The sequence below is a fragment of the Maniola jurtina genome, chromosome 19, assembly GCF_905333055.1.
Source record: "Maniola jurtina chromosome 19, ilManJurt1.1, whole genome shotgun sequence".
In the NCBI taxonomy this organism is placed as follows: Eukaryota; Metazoa; Arthropoda; class Insecta; order Lepidoptera; family Nymphalidae; genus Maniola; species Maniola jurtina.
The window spans coordinates 10,217,667-10,244,352 of record NC_060047.1 but is presented as its reverse complement, the minus strand read 5'-3'; the positions used below and the strand labels follow the sequence as shown (position 1 = coordinate 10,244,352).

The 26,686-nt window shown below is 36.2% G+C and overlaps 2 protein-coding genes across 2 annotated transcripts; both read right to left on the bottom strand.

Moving 5' to 3' along the window:
- Positions 1 to 1,881: 1,881 nt before the first annotated feature.
- Positions 1,882 to 9,808, bottom strand: LOC123874823 (bilin-binding protein-like). Its single transcript, XM_045920346.1, has 4 exons — positions 9,670 to 9,808; positions 4,997 to 5,213; positions 3,626 to 3,733; positions 1,882 to 2,177 (listed from the first exon to the last, which is right to left on the bottom strand). Exons 1-4 carry the CDS (start codon positions 9,775 to 9,777, stop codon positions 2,029 to 2,031), a joined length of 582 nt encoding a protein of 193 aa, XP_045776302.1. The 5' UTR covers positions 9,778 to 9,808; the 3' UTR covers positions 1,882 to 2,028.
- A 2,713-nt stretch (positions 9,809 to 12,521) lies between these two features.
- LOC123875309 lies at positions 12,522 to 25,052 on the bottom strand. Its single transcript, XM_045921060.1, has 8 exons — positions 24,945 to 25,052; positions 21,869 to 22,085; positions 19,058 to 19,165; positions 18,296 to 18,438; positions 15,026 to 15,154; positions 14,033 to 14,249; positions 13,604 to 13,711; positions 12,522 to 12,772 (listed from the first exon to the last, which is right to left on the bottom strand). The coding sequence occupies exons 1-8, from the start codon at positions 25,050 to 25,052 to the stop codon at positions 12,615 to 12,617; spliced, it is 1,188 nt and encodes a 395-aa protein (XP_045777016.1). The 3' UTR covers positions 12,522 to 12,614.
- Between the last annotated feature and the right edge of the window lie 1,634 nt (positions 25,053 to 26,686).

Sequence of the window (26,686 nt, the reverse complement as noted above, 5' to 3'; positions counted from 1 at the left end):
TAAAATCTATTCGCTAACATAATGCCGCTGTGACCACAAGCGCACTTATTATTTTTCTTTTATTTTATCAATTTTTGCTGTTTGCTAAATTCAAATCTTCTATACATATAATAAAATTGTAGAAAAGTGGTGTATGTACAATGGAAATATATAAAAAAAAGTAGCAGGGGTTGTTATTATATCGATGCCGAACCCGAAATTGTAATTAATTTTTTTTTGTCTGTTTGGCTGTGTGTTTGTGCACGCTAATATCAGAAACGGCTTATTCGATTTAGATACAGTTTTCACTAATATATTGTAGTATTTAGTGTTTATTTCATGTCAATCGGTTCATAAATAAAAAGTTATGTCAATTTAAAGAATCACGGGGAACATTTTTAACGTACAGAGTACGTACTACACGCCTCGCGCCTGAGCGTCCGTGGCTATATAAAGCGCGCTGATTCCACGAGAACGAAGTCGCGGGCACAGCTAGTTCAAAATAAATTTATTCAATTAAGCTTTTACAAGTGCTTTTGAAGCGTCAAAATATACCACTGGTTCGGAATGACGTTCCTACCGAGAAGAACCAGCAAGAAACTCGGCGGTTGCTCTAAATAAATGTTTTCTGTACTAAGAATAAAATAGAATGCCATATTATACTTATGATTACTGTTGTAAAATACAAATATAAATAATACCTAAATATACTTAAGTTAGGTAACGATAGGTTAGTGAATGTACTTTACTTGAGTAGGTATCATAACATATTATTACTCATTACTCATATTGAGGGGTATCATAACGCCGATTTAATTCGTTTTATGGCTAAAATCTCGAAAAATATATTTTTTGAGTTATTGCGGTTTCTTAATAAAGGTGCAATATCTAATATCTACTCGACGATCATAATAGTAGCAAAGAACAAATGGCCAATTAGGTATAATCTTGGCGAAGTCTCTTGCATAATTTGAACTTAGAATTCCTTATTCTATCATAGGATTTTTTAACAAAATATGAGACAGGTAGGTAGCTCTAGATAATAGCACGATTGTAGAAATTCGATTATACTGTTGAAATCTTAATAAAACATCAAAACACTTCCGTGTATCGGCTAAAAAGTTATCAACTTTTAAGCCGATACCCGGAATCGTTTTTTCTTTATCAAAATAATCTGTGTATCTTCTAACTCGTAGCTGCTAAAGGGGTTTGATGTCGAGGATGAACACGTCGATGCTGAGCTGAGTACTCCGATCACCCATACTCCATCAGTAAATGTTGAATGTCATCAATGACCCTACAAACTTTGCAGTTTGTAGAGTCAGCTATACCCACTAATAAAGTGCGAACTTGTTTGACGAAATGTAGCCTCGATAGCTGAACGGTTGAGGAGCGGACTGAATTTCGAAAGGTCGGCGGTTCAAACCCCACCCGTTGCACTATTTGTCGTACCCACTCCTGGCACATGCTTTACGCTTAATTGGAGGGGAAAGAGGAGTATTAGTTTATGACTAGCATGGCTAATATTCTTTATAAAAAAAAATGTGACCAAGTGCAGTCTCAGTATATCTACTAACAGAGGATTTTTTTATTCCTCCAATAGTATCTGGTGGCTAGTCTGTTGTATATATCTTGGAAACGAGAAAGATAGCTTATATATTTTGGAAACCTGACAATTTGGAAGATTTTATCACACATAATACTTGTTTGTATTGATGTCAGCCATTGATTGATATACGTTTTATGTGCGGCCATATTTTGGAAAATAATTGACTAGGTAAGTACTTGGGAGGTCAAAATCTTCAAAGCGCTTTTATTCAAAGCGTTATTAATTAGGCTAAATCGAATTTGTATTGAAATATTAGGACTACGAATGGTAGTTTAGGAATAATAAAAAACACGTTTTTCCATCTCCGTTTATTTCACGAGATTCATCTTTTACAAATAATAATAATAATAATATTAGTACTAATGGCAGGTTTTTGATATAAACAGGCGGGTTACCTGCTTCTAACAAATTCTGATATCATCTTATCAACGTCTAATTACTTAAGCTTTGTACTCGCAAGCCTTGTCAGAGAAATCGGGCGATATCAGTTTGCTGCTGTCGAGGAAAGTGTTGGCGTTCAGGATCTTGTCAACAGCGGCTTTGGCAGCAGGCGCGAGGCTCTTGGTGCGGGAGAATACCCAGTTGAAGTCTGTGAATTGATATGTCAGTAAATATAGTGTGAATTGCTATGATAATATATGTACTTAAGAGGGGTCTCTCCGTCACTCGCTCCATACAAACGAAGTTCGTCTCTCATTGGAATACTAATCAATCATACTCAATGGAATTTTGTAGAAACTTTCTGGGAACTAATGTGTGGTTTTCCAGAGTTCCGTTAAAATATTCGTTTTCAAAGTTACGCGGTCTTAAAGATTCACATACAAATCTTTGAGCCCCTGTAATTTTAAAACTAGATATTTTTAGAAAAATCTAAAACACCACAGGCACAGATATTAGTTTCTAGAGTATGTCTGCAAAATTTCATGGATTTTGGTTGCTTAATATTCAAATGAAATTGGGGCTACGATTGTATGGCGTAAGTGACGAAGAGAGCCCTGTTAATAAGGGTAAGATGTCGAACGCAGAGGATTCTTGTCCGAACACCGAAGAAGACCGGATTAGTAAGAACCATCAAGCAGGTAGGTACCTCGTAGGTCATAGTATACGGCACATTACATGCATGCTGCAGGCAATAATGATGGCCAAAATAGCAGGTAAAAAGAATCAAAAGTAGGAAGAAGTCATGGTTATGACACATTAGGAAATGGACTATAAATATCATTCATTATTATTAATATCTCAGTTGCCCATGATTATGCCCGCACTCATGTTTTAATGATCCCTATGCAGTTTCTAAGGATAGTAGTTCATAAACAAATATTTTTAGAAAACGTAAACAATGGATTAAAAATAAAAAAAAGATTAAAATCAAATGTCAATTATGTACAAAATTCCAAATTGCGCCTGCCAGGTGTTTTCGCCACGGCCGAGGTCATCTCTCAACAGAAACCTCGCATTCAGTAAAGAAATTCGGATTTTTGGAATATTCAAAAAGATCCTATATTATATTCTATGTTCTATATATCGATATTCTCCAGAGAGATCTTCAAAATGTAAGGGGAGTTAGACAGCCATTATTTTTTTATTTTTTTCTCCTTCTAACTGTGACACAAATCGCAAGCTGTGACAATCAATAAGCGGGTCTACAATATACCAATAATATGTAATACATTCTTTTTGTACAGCTAAAATATATTATTGTTACTTGTTGATTGTCTATTTAAATGAATAAAAAATAAAAGAAAACCATTTACGAAATCTATAACCACGTTCATGACTTCATGAAAGCAATCAACTCTTCAAACGGCCAAAATTAATGCTCAATCTATCTTTAACTTGTCGATAAGTTACTTAGCAACGCTGTTAATCGTCAAAAAGACTTTTGACGAATAACAACATTGCTAAGTAGGTAACTTATCGACAGATTACATATACGAGTAGATTATTAATTTCGGCCGTTAAAGTACTTATCACTGAGCCAGGGAAGTCAATTAAAATTAATGAAGACATAGGTACAGAATACTGAAATATACATACCTTGACGGCTCTTCTTGTCCTCGTCGTATTTGCAGTAGTAGACAACGGCGTAGTTATCGTAGTCAGTGCCGAGAACCCACAACGTGTTCTTGGTGGTGGCAAAGTCGACTGAAATTTTAGAAAATGATTATTTATTTATTGTACATTAAAATATCAGCTTAACTAACAAACCAACAAACAAACTTTAACCTTATTTCAAACTACGGAATATAAAATATTATATAAATATCGCTCACCCTACTTTTAAATGTCACTGTTCACACTTAGATGTAATATCCTTACATCTAACAGTGTGAACAGTGACATTTAAAAGTAGGGTGAGCGATATTTACATTATAATATTTTATATTCCGTAGTTTCAAATCAACTTTAGAGCGTCAATAGCTCAACGGTTAAGGAGCGGACTGTATTACGAAAAGTCGGCGGTCCAAATTCCACCCGTTGCACTATTGTCGTACCTACTCCTAGCACAAGCTTTACCTTTACACTTAGCTGGAGGGGAAAGGGGAATATTAGTCATGAATAACATGGCTAATATTCTTTTTTTTAAAACACTTTTGCATTTATAATATTGGTAGTGATTACAAAAAATACTAGGAAACCAGGCTGATCCTTTGCGCCAAAAATATGCCCGTCCATCTGTCACTAGACGAAGTACGGAGTACTACGAATAACTTATATCTACGGAGGTTTGTATTTATGTGTGTTCCACCGTAGCGCCTAAACTACTTAGCCGATTTTGATGAACGAGGTGTCAATCGATTCGTTATTATAGTTCGGGTGACAGGATACATTTGATACGATTTTATCGAGTGGGATATGAAATGAAAGAGAGAAAAATTGAATCTGAGTTCATAAATATAAATTAGTACAATCCATACTAATATTATAAATGCGAAAGTGTGTCTGTCTGTCTGTCTGCTACCTTTTCACGGCCCAACAGTTTAACCGATTCTGACGAAATTTGGTTAGCTTATATCCCGGGGACGGACATAGGCTACTTTTAATCCCGGAAAAACAAACAGTTCCCACGGGATCTTAAAAAACCTAAATCCACGCGGACGAAGTCGCGGGCATCCTCTAGTGTTAAATAAAATACACCAGTCTATCGGCAGTTCGCGGGTAGTAGTCGGGTTTTAGTGCTGTTTAACTTTGTGTTGTTAATATTGCTAAACAATAATGGAAAATAAATAGTCTAAGTGCACTCTAGAAAAAACACTATGCTCAAGACTGACCTAAAGTCACAAGGTTTCACAGCTCTAAATTTTTAGTTTGTACGTCCTTTTCTTACTATATTGGTAAGAAAAAGATGCAACTCCAAAACTTAGTTGCTATCAGGATCAGTAGGTACTATTGTCAGTTGAACCATACCTCCATACGGGTAGCTGTAGATCATTTTGCCGGTCTTCCCTGCATCATCAGCCAGACGAGCAGATCCTTCAATAACACGAAGCTTGCCATTGGAAATGTCGAAATTCTTGACGGAGAAGACATCACCGCTTAGAAGGTATTCAGTCCAGCCACAGTTGCCGTCTTTCTCAACAGCATTCTGGTACCGTTGTAGTTCGTACCATTTGCCTGTTGCGAACTGCGAAAAGAAAATGAAAGTTTTTACCCGATTATATTGATGTGTCGTTGGCTTCGTTTAGGCATAGATTGTACTAATGGTCCGCCCCGGCTTCACGCATACCTATTCTATAGACAAAATGTTGCTATGAATTTGTTATACCTATTAGAATCTACCTAAAAACTAAGCCTACCAAACATTCCTCGTGATATATTCTGAAAATCTGAATACAATGAAAATACAATGAAACCCGTATTGAATTGCACTGAGAAATTTAGGCGCATACCAATTTTTAGGGTTCCGTACCTCAAAAGAAAAAACGGAACCCTTATAGGATCACTTTGTTGTCTGTCTGTTTGTCTGTTTGTCTGTCTGTCAAGAAACCTATAGGGTACTTCCCGTTGACCTAGAATCATGAAATTTGGAAGGTAGGTAGGTTTTATAGCACAAATACAGGAATTAATCTGAAAACAGCGAATTTGTGGTTACATTATTTAAAAAAAAATTAAAATATGTTTCAATTTTCAAAATAAGATAACTATACCAAATGGGGTATCATATGAAAGGGCTTGACCTGTTCATCCTAAAACAGATTTTTAGTTATTTTTATGTATAATTGTTTTTGATTTATCGTGCAAAATGTTGGAAAAAATACCCGAGTACGGAACCCTCAGTGCGCGAGCCTGACTCGCACTTGTTCGATTTTTTGAAAATAAATAGAGCCTATGTCACTCCAAAATAATTAAGCTTTCTGGTGATTTTGAAATCGGTTGATTAACAAGAACAAGAACTTAAAGACTTTACCTCTAATATACAAAGGTATAGATTAATTTAAAATTTTAAAAGATATGCGTCAGAACTGATGAAATTGGTGAAAATCGTTGAAAAACATATTATCTGATTCGGAGTGAAATCATAAAAAATATTCTTATTATTTTTATTATTTAGTGGCGTAATGTATACAATTACTATAACTTAATTATTATTAATACAATTTTTATTTAAAATTATTTCTTTATTATTAAAAGTTATGGAGAAAAAGTAAGATAAAATCGAGTAAGATAAGTAAGATCCCACCAAAAACATTTCATGTAAAAAGGTAGCCAAGACTCACAAGTTCATAATGTTTTCACTGTTAAAAAGTTATGAGATCTCTAGTAGAGCCAAGCCCCTAGCTGAGCTTAGATTTGTGCTGGCCATGGGACCTATCCCAAGTCCAAAGTAATATAGCTCTTAAATGTTCTTGACTGTATCAAATTTATAACAATAAATAACAAATCACTCTACTTACAAGCTCTGATTCTACAAACCCTACATCTTGGTAAAAAAGGACGGCTTGGCCGTTTAATGTTCGTAAAACTATTACATGACATAACATATTTTAAGGCCTTAAGGAATAGTTTGTTCGACAATTACTAATTTGTATTGTACTTCGTGATGGTCGCAGAAGCAATTTCGGGCTTAGATGTCATTTCAGATAAAAAATCCACGAACTGTAAACGGCCAAGCCGTAATTTTTTTACCAAGATATAGGGTTTGTAGAATCAGAGCTTGTAAGTAGAGTGATTTGTTATTTATTGTTATAAATTTGATACAGTCAAGAACATTTAAGAGCTATATTACTTTGGGCTTGGGATAGGTCCCATGGCCAGCACAAATCTAAGCTCAGCTAGGGGCTTGGCTCTACTAGAGATCTCATAACTTTTTAACAGTGAAAACATTATGAACTTGTGAGTCTTGGCTACCTTTTTACATGAAATGTTTTTGGTGGGATTTCATTTCTTTTTGGCAGGTGCCCTAGATTTTTTTGGATCTATTTTTTGTAGGTACATCGTTTTCATGGCCCACTCTCTATCGTTACCTCTTTTTTTAAAAGCTTTTATTCAACTTGCAATGTACTCGTATGTAAATATGTTTGTTCGGGTGGAATCTTGCAACTCAATTTTGAAGCAGATATACCAAATTTCAGTCTTTTAGGACTTCACGAAACACAGATACTTGGTACGTTTGATAAATCTGCCACGGACATCTTATCCTGAAAACTTTAGAATTCGAGCAACAGATTTTACAGATATGCATCTCATATACGAGGGGATGAAGGGGGACCCGATTTCTTAATTTATCTGTTGTTCATAATTGTTGAAATTCCTACTTAATGCCAAATTTCAGTCTTCTAGAACTTCAGAAAGTACCCTAGAATTTGTGACTAGAGGTTTTGAATGTCGATAAATCTGAAACTATAAAAGCTAGACAATTGATACTCAGTGCGTTTAATAAGTCTGCCAAGGACATCTTATCCTGAAAATATCAGCATTCTAGCGACAGAATTTACAGATTTGCTTTTCTCATAAGAGGCGTAGAGGGGGGGAATTTCCAAAGTCTTAATTTTCCTGTAGTTTGTATGCAATTTCTAGTCTACATACCAAATTTCAGTCTTCTAGGACTTCGGGAAGTGCCCTAGAATTACAGACTAGAAGTTTGACTGTCAATAAATCTGAAACTATAAAAGCTAGACAATTGATACTCAATGCGTTTAATCAATTTGCCAAGGACATCTTATCCTGAAAATATCAGCATTCTAGCAACAGAATTTACAAATTTGCTTTTCTCATAAGAGGCGTAGAGGGGGGGAATTTCCAAAGTCTTAATTTTCCTGTAGTTTGTTTGCAATTTCTAGTCTACATACCAAATTTCAGTCTTCTAGAACTTCGGGAAGTACCTTAGAGGTTTTGAGTAGAGGTTTTGATGATCATCAGTGAGGGACGAAATCGGCGTATTTTAGGTATCAATAAATCTGTAACCATAAAAGCTAGATATTTGATATTTAGTATATTTGGTAAATTTGCTGAGGACACCTTATACTGAAAATTTCAGCTTTCTAGCGTCATCCAGACCGAAGTTATGACGGGTCGAAAATACGGCGAAACACTTCGAGAAAAAGGTACGTAGCACCCCGGCCGCCGTTTGGCTCGTCTTGGCGGGGGCACTGCCGTGCCCCCTGATAAAAATAAGATAAGTAAAAATATAAAAGCTTCTCGCAAAATTTAAGTACCTGTGTAGACTAACAGGTAAATTAAAGATTAGATTAGATTATTTATTTATTGCAAAATTGTATCTACAATGGGTCTTAAAATTATAAAAGTCCAATTACAATCTGCCATGCAATGGCGCGCAATATTTCAATAGTATGTTTTTACAGTTATAATGTTAAAGAATACAGGCTAGAAACTGTCTTATTTACATGTCAATATTAACATTTGAAGAAAAAAATAAGTTAAATTTAAATAAAGTTTCAAAATCAAATCTTAATGTGTCGTACGAGGTCATCAGCTGCATAAAAAAAATTCTTGCAACCATTTTTTTAAAACTATGGAATATAATATAATATATAAATATCGCTCACCCTACTTTTAAATGTCACTGTTCACACTTAGAGGTAATATTATATTTATATTTATATTTATATATTATATTCCGTAGTTTGAAATCAACTTTATGGTATTTTACAAAAATATAGGTATAATTTTTTTTTTTTTAAAACTGTAGGTATTGAATTCTATCATACGCTTTTAAACTCGCTAATTAGTTAAGAGGGGTCTCTCCGTCACTTGCTCCATGTAAACGTAGTTCCAATTTCATTTGAATAAAGTCCATGAAATTTTGCAGACATATTCTAGAAACTAATATCTATGCCTGTTTTGTTTGTATTATACTTCCGTAGTTTGAAGGCACTTTACGTTAGTAACTTGTAACATATGCAATATTTCTTTAAAGTTAAAACATAGTTCTTCATTACATCTAGTCAACATTTCTGAAAACCGGACTCGCGCACCGAGAGTTCCGTACTCGGGTATTTTTTCCGACATTTAACACGATTAATCAAAAACTATTATGCATAAAAATAAATAAAAATCTGTTTTAGAATGTACAGATAAAGCCTTTTCATAATATGATACCCCACTTGGCATAGTTATCTTACTTTGAAAACTGAAAATACTAATCATTATTTGTTCATGAACACATTTTTTTTTGTGATGCAACCACAAATTCACAGTTTTCGGATTTTTCACTTTACTTGGGCTATAAAACCTGCTTACCTGCCTTTCATGATTCTAGGTTAACGGGAAGTACCCTTTAGGTTTTTTGACAGACACAACGGACAGACGGACAGACAGAAAACAAAGTGGTTCTGGAAGGGTTCTATTTTTCCTTTTAATGTACGGACCCTAAAAATGATGAAAATTGGACTTTATTCACGGGGAGAAAAACGTTATCGCTTTTCACAACGGACAGACGGACAGACCGACGGAAAACAAGGTGGTTCTAGAAGGGTTCCATTTTTCCTTTTAAGGTACGGAACCCTAAAAATGATGAAAATTGGACTTTATTCACGGGGAGAAAAACGTTATCGCTTTTTGTATGACGATCCTTAGGGGATTTCGTACAAACTCATCGAATTAGCTAACTCTGTACTTACAGCTTCAAGGTTGAAGTCGTCTACGGGCTTTACGTCGGGACAACCGGAGTTAACGTAGACGTTGGCGGAGGCCGCAGCCACAATGCTGAGGAGTACTAAAGCGAACATGGTGATGCTTGACTAGGTATTAATAATGCCAGAGCCTGACTGATGAGCGGAAAATAATACTGCAGTTTTTATACTAATTCCCGGAGGCTTGGTCAGAGGTCGCAATATTGGTATGATGTACATAATAATTGACACGGCTTGTCTGTACGTACACCGTTAAGAAAAAAATATTTGAGTGCTATAGATTAGACCATTAGATAATAATTGAAGTAGATCCATATTAATATATTTACATGTAATTATATTCATCAGTAGTTCACGCATTTATTATAAATGCAAAAGTGCGGTTTTTTGTTGGTTTAGTGGCTTGTCCATCAAACACGCCGCAACAGAGCAGCGTATCGACGTGATTTTTTGCACGGATACAGATAAAGACGTGGAACATATTCCAATTTATCCCGGAAAATCAATGAGCTCCCACGAGATGATCTAAATCCAAGCGGATGAAGTCGTGGGTATCAGCTAGTATAAAAATGTATTATAATATATTAATGATTTTATATTGATATAAAATATGCTAAAGTGTCTGTATGTTTGCCACATTTTTATGGCCCATCCTTCCAACCAATTTTGACGTATCGATAGCTTGTATCCCAGAGATATCATAGAGAGACAAAGATTTTATATCGGAAAATCAAAGAGTTCCAACGAGATTTTTAAAGGTAGAGACAGTTTGCATCCCGAAGACGGATATAGGCTACTTTTATCCCGGAAAATTTCGAGTTCGCGTGGGATTTTTAAAAATAATTAATCCAGTTTTTAATAAATCACTGGTATTTCTAGTTGTTTATAAACTGTTACTTACAGTAGATTCTATTATATTCTTATCTGAATGAGGTAATTTATTATTGTTATATTTTAAATAAATTCTGACCTCTGACTTTCGCGTACGCTGGTCTAGATATCAACGAAAGCTACATTTCGTTTTTGAATCGACAAATACCGTTAACAAAGTTTTTTAGGGTTCCGTAGGTACCTCATAAGGAAAAAAGGAATCCTTATAGGATCACTTCGTTGTTTGTCTGTCTGTCAGTCGGTCCGTCTGTCGCGTCTGTCAACAAAACCTATAATAGGGTACTTCCCGTTTACCTAGAATCATGAAATTTTTAGGTAGTTAGATCTTATAGCACAAGTATAGGAAAACATCCGAAAACCGTGAATTTATGGCTACATCACACAAAAAAATTAAAATGTGTTCATGAACAAATAATCAGTTTTCAAAGTAAGATAACTATTCCAAGTGGCGTATCATTATAGGAAGCCATTTTTTAAAATTCAGATACAAGTTTACCTTTGACTGCAATCTTACCGGGTGGTAAGTAAGTGATGATGCAGTCTTAAGATGAAAGTGGGCTAACCTGGGGTATGGCAGTTTTATTGAAAACATACTCCTTTGTCTTTGGCTCTCTCCATCACTTAGTCCATACAATCGTAGTCCCAATTTCATTTGAATATTAAGCAACCGAAGTCCATGAAATTTTGCAGACATATTCTAGAAACTAATACCTGTGGTTTTCCAGGTTTCTTTTAAATATTCGGTTTCAAAGTTACGCGGTCTTACATACAAATCTTTGAGCCCCTGTAATTCTAAAACTACATATTTTTAGAAAAATCTGAAACACCACAGGCACAGATATTAGTTTCTAGAATATGTCTGCAAAATTTCATGGACTTTGGTTGCTTAATATTCAAATGAAATGGGAACTACGATTGTATGGAGTAAGTGACGGAGAGAGCCCTGTTAACGCTAGGGAGAAAACGAACAAATGGACAGTACACTATTGTACTAGAATATAACAGAATAATATTTGTCAGTAATTAATAGTTCTTGTAAGAGAGTTGTTGCACAGGCAAACCCAGCGCAAAGAAATAGGCGGGCCTGCATAGTATCGGTTGCACGGTCGTATCGCAGTTTCATAGAATACCGGTTGTGAACACATAAATCTACCTGGCTGGATCGTATGCATACATACATAATACCTATATAATATATATACTACATAATTATGCTCGTCTACAATGCCGAATTACGTATTGAATAAGATTAAGTCTGGATGGAGCGGAACATATTTTATAGAGAGAGTTTTACTCATATTTTCAGACTCACCTGTTGAGAAACTCTGCTATTGTTGATAGGTCATCAGCAAATTGAAGCTTAGTGAACCGCCATTGATGTTGATAGTAAGTTCATACCATCTATGTATATTGTATATGGATTAGCCTTTCCCATACAACTCCGTCCGCAAAAATACGCTTGAATCTTACGTCATCGTCATTGACAAAGTCAATGGACTTTTGCAAATTCTATTGACTTTTTGAGCGCGATTTTTATCTTCGAAGGGCCTAGATCCATATACATCGATGGTCCATACCAATCCAGGCTTAAATTATTTAAGTATTTAATAATATTATTCATACTAAGATTAATTTTATGACTCCCTATATTTTAATATTTTTTTTGTTAATAATCTCAACTGTTTCCTATATTTGTACGCCGCTATGGCTAATATGCTGAACTATTTTTCTTAGATTTAACAGCTTATGTACTTAAACACATTATTCAAATAAATAATAATGAATTGTATTAAATACATCTTCTATCGCTGCGGTAAAGAGCTTCGGGGAGATTAAGTCTCCCTTCCCGCTGCAAATGGATTTATTGTAGCTTAGCAATAATAAAAAATATTTTTTTGTAATCTCCATTTATTTTACGAGATTCGCCATTATTAAATAATAATCTACCATATCAGTGCTACTAACAGTTCATGGTATAAACCGAAGGAGCAGAGAGGAGGAGAGTTTTCTAACAAATTCTGACGCTGTTTGGATCAATGTCCTTATTGCTTAGCCTCGTCGTGCGTGCAGGCCTCGTCGGAGAAGTCGGGCCAGATCAGTTTGCTGCTGTCGAGGAAGCTGGTGTCCTTAAGAATCTTGTCAACAGCCGCCCTGGTACTGTCCGTAAAGGAGTGTTGGCGGGAGAACACCCAGTTGAAATCTGTAAATCGATACAGTTTTAGTGTAAACTGTAAATTACTACACAGGTAATATAGGCTAGAATGACTAACGCTGAGTATTCTTGTCGAAACTAAAAAATACCAAGTTAGAACCAGCAAGCAATGTATGATCTTGTACCTAAGCGGCAACTGCAAACAATAATGATGGGTACAATCGCAAGAAAAAGAGGAGCGGTATGACGGAAGAAATTATGGTTACGAAACATTAGGGTGGACTTAAATAAACAGTTGTAGAAGTATTCCATCAATCCATGGACAAGGAAAACTTTGAAAAACTGTCTGCTGAGCTTCAGTCTTGAAGAAGCATATGAAGAAAAAGAAGATGATAGTGTTAGCCTGGTTAACCAGCTCGTAAATGGCGCGCCAGTATTTTTGCCACCTTATCGCACGGGCATTACTACAGCAGATTTATAAGTTTAAAAACAAAGTAACTATACTTGTTATAAACTGGATCAAGAAGATAGCCTTTGCTTGGAAATTATTTACACTCTAGTATGTTTAAAATATCATTCGTCATCCTCGTCATCAACCGATAGACATCCATTGCTCAAGATAAGTCTCTTGCAGAAACTTCCATACCACCAGCCATGATGTCATTAATTAACACTCTGGGGAATTTGTCAATGCTGCGACAAGATAAAAGGTAAACGTAGACGGTAGATGGCTTAAGAGTCTTAACCAGTGGTTCAATATTAGTACAGGGTCACTATTTAGGGCAGCGGTGAACAAAAATCCAGTTAGCCTTAATGATTGCCAACCTCCGATAGGAGATGGCACTAGAAGAACAAGAAGTCTGTTAAATAGATATATACCTTGGCGGGTCTTCTTCTCCTCGTTGTATTTGCAGTAGTAGACAACGGCGTAATTGTCGTAATCAGTGCCGAGGACCCACAATGTGTTTTTGGTGGTGGCTCCGGCAACTGAAATTTCACATAAAATAGAATCAGAAAGTTGTACCTGTTCTCAAGTCTGGTGAGAAAAACAATATTGAGAATTATTGACCTATCTTTAAACTTACAAGTATAAGATATTTGTTTGTTACTACTTGTAAAACATGGTTTCGTCAGTAAACCGTCATTCGTTAGTCAGTAAAAGTCCGACCCCCGGACTCCCGGATATAAGGCGGTCTTAACCACCACAGGCACGCTACCACGCTACCACGCGACAGTGACGTAGACAGGATGCCACGGCTCTCATCTTATAATATCTTTATCTTATAATAGTTGTGATTTGAACCCTACCTCCATACGGGTAGCTGAAGGTCAGTTTGCCGGTCTTCCCTGCATCTTCAGCCAGACAAGCAGATCCTTCAATAGTACGAAGCTTGCCCTTGGAAATGTCGAAGTTCTTGACGGAGAAGACATCACCGCTCAGGACGTAGTCAGCCCAGCCACAGTTGGCGCCATCTTCAATAGAATTAGGGTACCGTGCTAGTTCATACCATTTGCCTCTTGCGAACTGTGAATAGAAAAAAAAATAAGATTTTTATCCGACTGTAATTGACGTATCGTTGGCTTTGTTTTTGGGTTCCACGAGTTTTATTGATGTTTTGAAAATCAATGATTGAATTAGTAAAGACTAAAACAAGAAGTGTGAGTTGGGCTCGCACACGAAGCGTTCCGTACAATCATAAAAAATACAACAATATGTACTTTTTATTTATTTTTTAATTTGTCATTTCGATTTTTTTTATTATTGGTTGTTATAGCGGCCATTGGAAGACACACTTTCTGACAACTCTACCTATTACGGTCATGGGACACCGGTCGAAGATAGCAGATGGACACACAGAAGGACAACGGAGACATTAATATTTACTTACACAAGTTAAAAAAATCTATTAAAAGTAGATATACTCCTATAATAAAAGCATACTATACAATCGAAATTATGTACTCGTAAATGATAAAAAAGCATGGATTTGATTCGCTCCAGCAATGCGCGGGGCTGCACTTACTTGTATAGTATAACATTTACTGTAAATTGGTCACTTGAAATGAGCAACCGCCGAGTTTCTTACTGCTTCTTTTCGGTAGGAACGGCATTCCGAACCAGTGGTAAATTATTTTGACGATTCAAAAGCACTTGCAAAAGTTTACTTGAGTAAAAAATATTGTATTCTATGCTATTCTAAATATAGGGTCTCTCTGGTACCTTTCGGGTATGGGGAACTTTTGCTTTATTTTTAATGGGATTTTGCATAAACTAATCAAATTAGCTAACTCAATACTTACAGCTGCAAGGTTGAAGTCTTCTACGGGTTTTACGTCGGGACAGCCCGAGTCTACGTGGACATGGACGTCGGAGGCGATGGCCGCAGCCACAATGGTGAGGAAGACGAAAGCGAACATTGTGATACTTGACTAGGTTCTGATGCCAGAGTCTAACTGATGAACGGAAAACAATACTTCGGTTTTTATACTTTTCCCCAAAGGCCTGGTCATAGGTCACGATATCGGTGTACAAAACAATTGTTAGGTGCCAACAGTACTTATCTAATATAAAATAATGTTTTTCTACGTGACGTACGCGTATGTTCCTATGTTCGTAGTATAAGCCTGTTAGTTATAATTTTCAGTACAGGCATAGATATTCGTTTCTAGAATGTGTCTGCAAAATTTTATAGACTTTGGTTGTTTAATATTCAAATGATATAATAGAACTAATAGAACTACGATTGTATGGAGTAAGTGACGGAGACACCCCTGTTGAAGAGTAATTAAAGTAAAGGTAGTGAAATTATGTGTCTTTATTTGCAAATACTATAAATACTAAAATATAAGAAGTCTCGTGGACTCTACGGGTGACCGGGTGTCTGGCAGATACCTCGGTCAGCATAATTAGTATGGCCACGCGCACCCAGCGTTCTGGGCACCCTGCCTCGTTACAGTGGTTGGGATGACATTTTTGTTTTGTGATTTTTATTAGGGTTCCGTACCTCAAAAGCCAAAACGGCACCCTCATAGTCTGTCTGTATGTCTATCTGTCCGTCCGTCCGTCCGTCGTGTCTGTCAAGAAACCTATAGGGTACTTCCTGTTGACCTAGAATCATGAAATTTGGCAGGTAGGTAGGTCTTATAGCACAATTACAGGAATAAATCTGAAAACCGCAAGGGTCTAACTCGCACTTGGCCGGTTTTTTTTAAATAAATAAGCCTAAAAATATCTTTTGTAAAGCTGCTTTATAATTTTATTTTACTCACAGTATCAAAACATAGCTCAATCTGGCAATTGGCAAAGCTGAAGTGGCAATGGGCAGGGCACATGGTTCGAAAACCAATAGGCGTTGGGGTCCCAAGGTGCTGGCATGGCGACCTTGCACATTGGCTCGTTGGCGACATGAAGACCCCCCCAACTAAGTAGGTGGACGGACGACATCAAGCGAGTCACAGGGAGCCACTGGATTGCGGCGTGTGGATGTCCCTACAAGAGACCTAGGTCCAGCAGTGGAAGTCTATTGGTTCATCATGATGATGGTGATACAAACGTAGTCTTATAGCTACTACAATTTCGCGTCTACTTTGCCCCTAAAATACCAAGGTGGCTGCGAAAAGGATGGCTGTATGGTCTTGTAACATATTATGCCCTTGATAACAGATCGCTGATCAAAATGCTCCTTCCACATATCAAAACATCTTACTTTTATTAAAAAGACTAGATGATCCCCGCGACTTCGTCCGCGTGGTTTGAGATTTTTTATAAATTCCGTTAAAAAGCAGAGTTTGCTTTTCCGAACAACTGGATCAAAAATGTAACCAGAGAGGCATACTTGCGCCGCTTGCCGTTTTCAAAAAGTTAAAAAGTTATTTTGCTAATTTAAGTTAACTTTAACTATTCCATCCATATTAAATGACAGATTTACGTACAATCAATGTTCTACTTTTTAGGGTTCCGTACCCATAGAGTAAAAACGGAGCCCTATTAATGTCACTCTGCTGCCTGTCGGTCCGCGTGTGGTCTCTACTCTCTAGTTCATAGACGAAATGAGCTACAAACCAGACCAAAACCCAAAACCGAAACCAAATATTGAATTAAAAATTCAATTAAATTATTTTTCAGGGGGGCCTTTCTTATAGGTACATATTAAAGGAACGAAAAAAATCTTATCATAGCATGTAATATGTAGCATAGGGTATCATTGTTTATGTGTCATGTAACTCATTGAGTAGAGTACGAACATATTTTTTATTTTGAAAAGTAAAGAAATGGGGGGCCGTCAAAGTTGTCAGTTTTAGGCCATTGTTAACTCAAAATTAAACTAGTTAGGGATAGGGATATGAAATTCCGGTATGTTATGTATCATATACTGTACTTAAACAATAAATAATGAAAACAACGATTTATAAAATAGTTTTTATAAGCAGTGACCAAAACAAATGAACATTTTTTGCGGGTTTCTTTCACGGTTTACTGCCATGTTCAAGCTCGGGAAAAGAAATATTTCATAAAAAATAATATGATGTACAATGTACATATTTATGTACGGACCCCTAAAAGAACGAGGCCCAACTCGCAATTGGCCGCTTTTATTAACTGTGTTTTTAAATGTAACAATGTTGTATTTTAACAAGAGCTTACTTTGTAATATAGATAAGTTGTTTCCTGAGATAAAGGTAAAATACAACTTACAATAACAATAACTTTTTATTAATTATAACGTATGAACGTTGGGTAAATAATATCATAAATAGTTGTTTAAGTCAATCACATAAAATAAAATTGTTACTGTGCACTCTTATCTATCAACACAGTGTAAGGAACCCCCCACTAGGTGGATATGTGGCAGCGAAATGGTATAAGCCGGGAGTTAGCCAACTCCCTTAGGGATATGGCTAACTCCCGGGATATGTTAAAACGACAACTCAATCTCGTGGGAACTCTTTGATTTTTCAGGTTAAAAGTGTTATCCTACTAGTCTAATGACTGCATTATAGTAAGTTCATCTCGGAATTCGAGATACCCAGCTGTAAGTCTGTAAATACTTGTATATTGACACCCTAAAAGTTGTTTCAAAACCTACATATGGTAGGATGTAGGCAACTATTAAATATCAAGGTCAAAGGTCACAAAAATGGTTTATATGTTTTGAGACAACTTTTAGGGTGTCAATATACAAGTATTTACACACTTACAGCTGGGTATCTCGAATTCCGAGATTCTTACCTAATTTAAGCTTAAATGACTGGCCTATTTGTGTTAATTAAGGAGCAAAACACCACAGTTAAATTTTGACATTTTGCGGTTTTCTACCTCCTTAATTTAATAAAAAAATTACGTAGGTATGTATAGGAAAAGAATTTTTTAACTTAAATTTCTTTATTTAAAATATCACCACCATTTTGTTTTAGACTTAAGGCTGTGTTACTGTGTTTGTATCAATAAAACTTATAATTTTAATTAATGAACTGTTGCGATGACAATAATTAATTTTAGTAAAAATTAATTAATAAGAAAAAGTATTCGTAAACTTAAAGCTTAATCTTCTAGCAGGTTATTCAGTAGGCCTGGACCCTGCAGGCTGACTCGGAGAAGTCGTTGTAAATGAATTTGCTGCTGTCAAGGAACGTACACTCCCCTATGAACTTGTCAATCTTAGCCTTTGTACTGGCGTCCAAAGTCTTGGACCTTGAGAGAATCCAGGCGAAGTCTGAAACAAAGTCAAGAATAAGCTATCATTACTAGACCTGGCTTATTTAGTGACCTAACGTTATGGTGGAGAGGAGGAAGAGAACGAGGAAGAGAGTGGAGAGGCTCTGATGAAGATGAGGAGATAATATGTGAGCTAGACAGCTCTGTTACCAGGGGGGTCTGCTAAGACGGACTACAATAATCCAGCGTGAACATGAAGTCATCCCAGATAGGAGAATCCCGACTTTCAAAAAGGGAGTTGTGTTTTTCTACCTATGTACACCGAAATCTCAGAGAATTTCTGAACCGATTTGCGTAATTTTTTTTAATCGATAGAGGAACTATGTGACATTGTTTCATAAAAAATTTGGAGTCCAACTCCTCAATCCTGATGCTGCAGGGGATCTGACTAATCCACGCTGGCGAAGCTGCGGGCATCAGCTAGTTTATAATATGGGTAGTGATAAACGTCCGCTGCTGAATAAACGCCTGGCTGCTACTGACAATTTCTTGCCAGAAAACTTCAGCTTTTCTAGCCAAACCCAACCCCAGACTCAAAGCAGGGACCTCAAGATCTAAAAAATAAGTAAGCCACTAGATCTAGACCAAAATGTAGCATATAAGAGTGAGATTATTACCTTGACGGACCTTCTTCTCGGCATTGTATTTACAGTGGTAGACAATGGCGTAGTTCACATAGTCAGTGTCGAGGATCCAGCCAATGTATTCGTTCTTAGCGCCAGCCACTGCAAAAAACAACTGAACAATTACAAAATCAAGCATTTACCAAAGAAAATCACTTGAAGAACCTACAAATTCTTCAAAACGGCTAAATTATAGAAATAGAATGTAAATAAGTAAGTAATCTCTTGTGGCCTTATATAAAACCTAGGTTAAGATTAGAATAATAATTTTGTGAACGCTGTTGATTACGATTAAATAAATAAAAATAAAATAAATAAAATAAAATCAACTACATACCTACTGAATAAAAGTAATAAGGATATTACCTATTTCAAAAAAATCTACACACACGACACTCTTTACTAGGAAGTGCAAAACTTTTAGAAAAACTTAAAATATCTAAATATACTTACAAAGTGTAACCAGGACGCTAGCAAAAACTAAGAGTTATTATTATACTACCTAAACATAATCCAATGCCAATAACCATATATCTTATTTTGTGTCGCTTTAGTGATTTAGTATTTTATAAACCCGCAATGTATAGCGTGCAAAACTCAGGTTAATGCCCCACCTACGACGCGGCATTGATCCAGAGTGGCCTATTTACAAAACATTCGTTGACCTCTAGCGTCAGTCAGATGTTTTATTTGCAATATTTTTTTAAACAGGATTTTAAAATCGCGATTTTTTGTGGTACTCATCACCAGCTAATTTAGTAATCATCACCAGCTGTCATCGTTTTTGCTAGCGTTCTGGTTACACCTTGTACAAGTGTACAATAAAAATTTATAACACCCCCGGCAAGTAAAGGTTACAGTAACTAGAAAAGAGCTGATAACTTTCAAACGGCTAAACCGATTTTTTTGGATTATAGCTAAGAACACTCTCAATCAAGCCACCTTTCAAACAAAAAAAAACGAAATTAAAATCGGTTCATTAGTCAAGGAGCTACGATGCCACAGACAGATACACAGATACACACGTCAAACTTATGGGCCCCTCTTTTTGGGCCTAAAGGAAAAGCTGACTGACTGATCTATCAACGCACAGCTCAAACTACTGGATGGATCGAGCTGAAAGGCATGCAGATAGCCATTATGTCGTAAACATTCGCTAAGAAAGGATTTTTCAAAATTCAACCCCTAAAGGAGTAAATTAGGGAAAAATGTATGTAGTCCACACGGGCATACGCTAGTATTTTATAAGATTCTGCATTATAATGTACCTATATTTCATCATGCAAATTCCTTTCTGAGATCCCGAAATTGCTTTCAATAGATATACCGTACAGGTCTGCTTATCGTATTTTTTTTATAATATCCTCAAGAAAATTAAAAAAATGTGAAGTGTGAAAAAAAACATATTTATTTTATAAAACAACAATGTTCTATGATACTAAATTGTCTAACTATTTTAGATATTGATAATGTAAAAGCAAGATAAAACGAGTCGCATTTTTAATAAAGTGCTCATAATGGTATTTGCTGATAAAATTGCAAATTAATGCGTTTGTCATAATGACATAGCATATCTCGCTTAGAAATTGCTTAAAAATTTAATTTTGTCCAAGTTTTAATACGTGATTATTATTAAAAGAGGTATCTTTACTCAAATAAAATTTTGCCGGTGTACGCCCGACAAGTGACTTCAGGTCGCGCTAGTTAGGCGGTCTGTCTGTCTGTTCGTCTGTCCGTCCGTCGTGTCTGTCAATAAACCTATAGGGTACTTTCCGTTGACCTATAATCATGAAATTTGGCAGATAGGTTGGCCTTATAGCACAAGTAAAGGAATAAATCTGAAAACCGTGAATTTGTGGTCACATCATTTAAAAAAATTAAAATGTATTTTAATTCTCAAAGTAAGATAACTAACTATACCAAGTGGGGTAACATATGAAAGTGCTTTACCTGTACATTCTAAAACAGATTTTTATTTATTTTTATGCATAATAGTTTTGATTCATCGTACAAAATGTCGGAAAAAATACCCGAGTACGAAACCCTCGGTGCGCGAGTCTGACTCGCACTTGGCCGGTTTTTCTAAAAGGGGTCACCGGCGCCACACTGCAAGTAATCTAATCCGAAGACGAAACTGACTAAATATGTTACAAAAACAGAATTTCGTGCTTATGCATATAATGTCTATGACCTGCGCAAACCACCACGTTGTAACCTCAAATTGGACTTATATACCTACTTTTTTGTGATTAACTTTTTGGACAAACATCTATCAAACTTCGTTCAATGAAGAGGCAACAAGGACTGATTATTTAGTTTTATGCTTATTATATTCTTGAATACTTCGTAGATTGGTTGATTCAGACTAGACTATGCTCACCTTTTCTTACCAATGTTATAATAAAAGACCGACAAACCCTATTTTAGTTTACGACACATTTCACCGCGTTTAATAGCCTCATCAGGTGACAGAAGGGCCGGCTCATTTTTTGCGCAACGGATCAGCCTGACTGTCCAGCGTGGAAATGCAGCCAGTATTCTTGGCACCATTCCACGCGGGCATGATTTGTATAGTAATTAGATAAGGCTAGCTTTAAGTTTTATTGTAATATTTTCATTAGTTTAGAACTAATAAACTATGTAATTTAAGATGCCAGTTTTGAACATGGTGTTTAACTTTAAATAAGTATACATTTAACAACGAAAGAAAAAAATGCAGGCTAAAGGTTTAAAGATCGGTGCGTTACACGAAAATTAAATACTTCGATTCAAATGTCTTTGATTTAAATTAATCCAGATCTTTACCGCCATAAGGGAGTGTGAAAATCATTTTTCCTTGGCTAGTGCTTGGGAGTGCTAGCCTGGCGCTGCCGTCGATCGAAGCCAGTCTTCCGTTGGCGACATGGTAGCTTTTGATCTGGATGGTGTCGCCTTGGAGGGAGTATTCAGTAGAACCACACTGCGCGCCCTTCTCAGCATCGTTGGGCAACCTCGCGATCTCGAACCATACTCCATTTCCGTACTGAAAGATAAATAATTAATATTAATAATTTCTTTTTTTTTAATATATAATAAAAAGAATATTAGCCATGCTAATCATGACTAATGCTCCCCTTTCCCCTCCAATTAAGCGTAAAGCTTGTGCCAGGAGTGGGTACGATAATAGTGCAACGGGTAGGGTTTGAACCGCCGCGGCCGACCTTTCGGAATTCAGTCCGCTCAACCGTTGAGCTATCGAGGTGTAGCCTCGCTTAATTGAATGAATGATTTATTTATTCAATGATATGTCAGGTACAATATGTTGAAATAATATCTGATGACCCTTATACATTTTACCACTGTAACTGGTGTTTGAATATTACCTTAAATTAAATGAAATAAAAATAAAAGTCAAGATTAAAACATTAAATTATTAGGAGTAATGAACCATTTTTTCTAAATAGACACTTTATTTAGGGTTGCAGTACCATGGAAAATGAGTGTTTGAACAGGAATTCTTGAAACGTCAGTTCTCAGCTGTAATTTTTAAGATCACTATGAGATGATGAGGTCTTTTTAAAAAAACCGAGAAAGTTAAAAAATTAAGAAAGTTAAAAAAAACTATGTATTTCAAAGATGATTGTCGCCCTGAATCTCTTTGATGTGCCAAAATATATCGCCACCCGACTTGTCGACAAACGCCAAACTGCATTGTGAATGCCATTGATCAAATTATGGCGTTGAACGTGACCACGCCTACGGTTACTGTGAAAAGCCGTTGAAAACGCGTTAATGGCCGTTAATGTAGCCGCGGCATTAAAAATTGTTTAAAAACAAAGTTTGAATGGGTCAGCTAATTAACGTTTACTCTTTTACGATAGTTGAATATCGCACCACACACGAAATAATGATTATTATTATCTAATTTCGTTCACAACTACATCAATAACTACACAAGCAATCCAGTTATCGTCAATGAAAATAACGTCACGTGATACTGGATACTGCTAATCTATATATAGGCTTTATATAGGTGTATAAAAGGACAAGTGTAAATTAAAAATTTATAACGCCCCCGACAAGTGAAGGTTACAATAACTAGAAAAGACCTGATAACTTTCAAACGGCTGAACTGATTTTCTAGGATTATAGCTATTCCGCGCCTACGATCCAAAGTATCTGAGTTTTCCAAAACATCATTTTCAAATAAATAATTATGTATCTAGGCAACGTCCATCTTGACAGCTTGACATTTGTCAATTGACATAATATTATGAACCTAACTAACGGTTATGTAACCTTCTTTGCTACAAGAAAACTAGAAAAGAGCTGATAACTCTTAAACGGCTGCACCAATTTTTTTGGATAATAGCTAAGAACACTCTCGATCAAGCCACCTTTCAAACAAAAAAAAAGTAAATTAAAATCGGTTCATTCGTTTAGGCGCTACGATGCCACAGACAGATACACAGATACACAGACACACAGATACACAGATACACAGACACACAGATACACAGATACACACGTCAAACTTATAACACCCCTCTTTTTGGGTCGGGGGTTAAAAAGCTTACTGACTGACTGACTGATTGACTGATCTATCAACGGACAGCTGTAACTACTGGACTGATCGAGCTGAAATTTGGCATGCAGGTAGCTATGATGACGTAGACATCCGCTAAGAAAGGAGTTTTGAAAATCCAATCCCTAAAGGGGTAAAACAGGGGTTGAAATTTTTGTAGTCCACGTGGACGAAGTAGCGGGCATAAGCTAGTGAACAATATACTAGATATGACTAATTAAAAATAATAATCATTTATTAGGTATTTTAATTAGCTGAGACGCTAAGATTATAATTATGAAACTTTGTTGAGCCTGTGATCTCATAAAGTAGTGACAAAAAAAAGTGATTCCATCCAACTTTACGCTTTTCCAATCAATTCTCACTTATTTCAATTTAGAAAACTTCTCATTTGGAGTGGTAAAAAGAAAAAGAAAAATAATAAGTATATATTTTTGTGTTGTAATTATTACACTATAAACTATTATTGTTATCATATTTATGGTGTACAGAATACGGAATATGCAAGTTTTTGCAATTAACAGTCGCTGAGCTTCTTAAAATATTATCTGCCTACATTGATAGGTGAAGTCAAGCCAACACTTTAGTTCTTAACTATCGAAAGCAGATAAACTTTCGTGAACCCCCGATTACAAATTGTCACACAAACGTAGGCCCCCGTCGAGTCTCCCGTGGACCCCTGGGGGTCCACTTGGACCACTTTGGGAACTAATAGCTTAAGCAATAGTTCACTGCGCTTTCCAAGTATTGGAAGTGTATTAGCAAACTTTTGACAGACACTTTTGAGAACATTATGGAAAACTCGCAGGGTAGAGTCTCCCGTGGACCCCTGGGGGTCCACCTGGACCACTTTGGGGACTAATAGTTTAAGCAATAGTTCACTGCGCTTTCCAAGTATTGGCAGTGTATTGGCAAACTTTTGACAGACACCTTTAAGAACATTACGGAAAACTCGCAGGGTATAGTTTCCTCGTGGACGTGAGACCTAGTTGTGACAACGCATATCAATCGATTGCGATTGTTAAGCACCATTAACCCCAGTCGGTAACTGGATGGGTGACCGACTTTCAAGGCTTTTATCAATAACATCTGATAATAACTGTAAAAACGTAAGAATCGAAATTTCGTTCTCTCAGTGAGTTGTATGCGGTCGGATCTGGGAACCCACCGCATTATTATCCCAAGAGAACTCCTACCATTATACCACAATCACAACCCTCAGCAATGAAGGAATACGACTATAAAGAAAGATAGTTTCCTCACGATGTTTTCTTCGCCGTTGAATGAATTATATTTAAAAGCATAATAAAAACTTACTGCTTCCAAATTAAAGTTCTCCACGGGTTTAACGAGCGGGCATTGCGCGTTGTGGTAGACGTTGGCAGAAACCGACGCCACCAGACCGAAAAGAATCAAAGAGTACATTTTGATAACGATGGTGCTTTTCCAAAACCTTGTGAGTAACTGCAGTTTCAAATTCATAAGTCATACTTATAAACCCACCCTGGCCAGGGTCATGGTCTTCTGAAAGACCTAATGGAAAAATCCTCGTTTTGTGGCACCCACTATTTACTACTCTGTCTTTCCAACGAGTTTATTAGTTGTCTAGAATAGGACGCCTATAATTATTTGAATACTAAAATGCAAAATTCAAGCCATTAATTTATGTATGTTTTTGGCGTTCCGTAATGAGAGATTGCATATGCCGAAATACTTGCCCGTCTTACTAACACGTCACTAAACTCTTTATAAAGCTGAAAAAATATGTGGGAGAAAACCTTTAAAAATTAGAGAGCGTTCTGTAAGATAGACGTCACAGACAAATTCCTCATTAAAAGGTAAAAAAATCAATATGAGGAAATCTATATGCCTGAAAGTTTATAGATCATAGTTTTGTGAAGTCTGGCAATCTCCGCCTAACTTATTACAATACTAGCTCATGCCCGCGACTTCGTCCGCGTGGACAGAATTCAAAATCCTATTTTACCCCTTAAGGCTTGAATTTCCAAAAAAAACTTTCGTAGCGGATGTCTACGTCATAATTCATAATAACTATTTAGTAGTTCTAGTATAATAACTATCCGTCTTGTAGTTGTGTCAAATGTCATGATATCGGTTCAGATATTCCGTAAAGAGGTAACAGACTGACACTTACTCGTGTTTATAATAAAACAAGTGTAAATTAAAAATTTATAGCACCCCCGACAAGTGAAGGTTACAGTAATAACTAGAAAAGAGATGATAACTTTCAAACGGCTGAACCGATTTTCTTGGATTATAGCTAAGAACACTTTCGATCAAGCCACCTTTCAAAAAAAAAAACTAAATTAAAATCGGTTCATTAGTTTAGGAGCTACGATGCCACAGACAGATACTTATAACACCCCTCTTTTCGGGTAAAAATGCACCTATAGATTAAATCCGGAACCAAGAGTGACTAGTCTGAGCTCGCTCTTGACCGGTATTTTTATTTTTTTGATTACCCAAAGAAATCATGCCTCATACGACACGTTGTGTACGGCTCTGTAAGGCGTTTCCCTTTTATAGATTTTATCTATTCTATCATGACGCTCATAGTGTGCATTTGTGTTTCTTGTAAGTACTATTATCTGATAACAGAAAAATACAATCAGATAATAACTCTGTTAGGTTAGTAGGTACAAGATAAATAGGACGCTATTTTGTATAGTAGCGGTCAATGAAAAACCCGGCGAAAATTTTAACTTATTAATTTAATTTGCGTGTTAGTACTATCCAACACACATAGTTTCTCCTTTCACCAAAGGTTGCCTGGTCGAGATTGCTCTGAGCAATAAGGCTGCCTTTGCATACAAATCGTTTTTAGTTTTTAGTTTCTTTATTTTGTCTTGATTATCTCATGTTTTGTGTGCAATAAAGTTTTCTATAAGTACATCTATCTATACATATATCTATCTTAGTACATATTATGAAAAGAGGTTTTTTTAATTTATAAGCTAGCGTTTGTGTGGAAACACACCTGCTGGCAAGTGATCATGCAATCTAAGATAGAGTGCGCTTGCTTATAGAAGATACATATT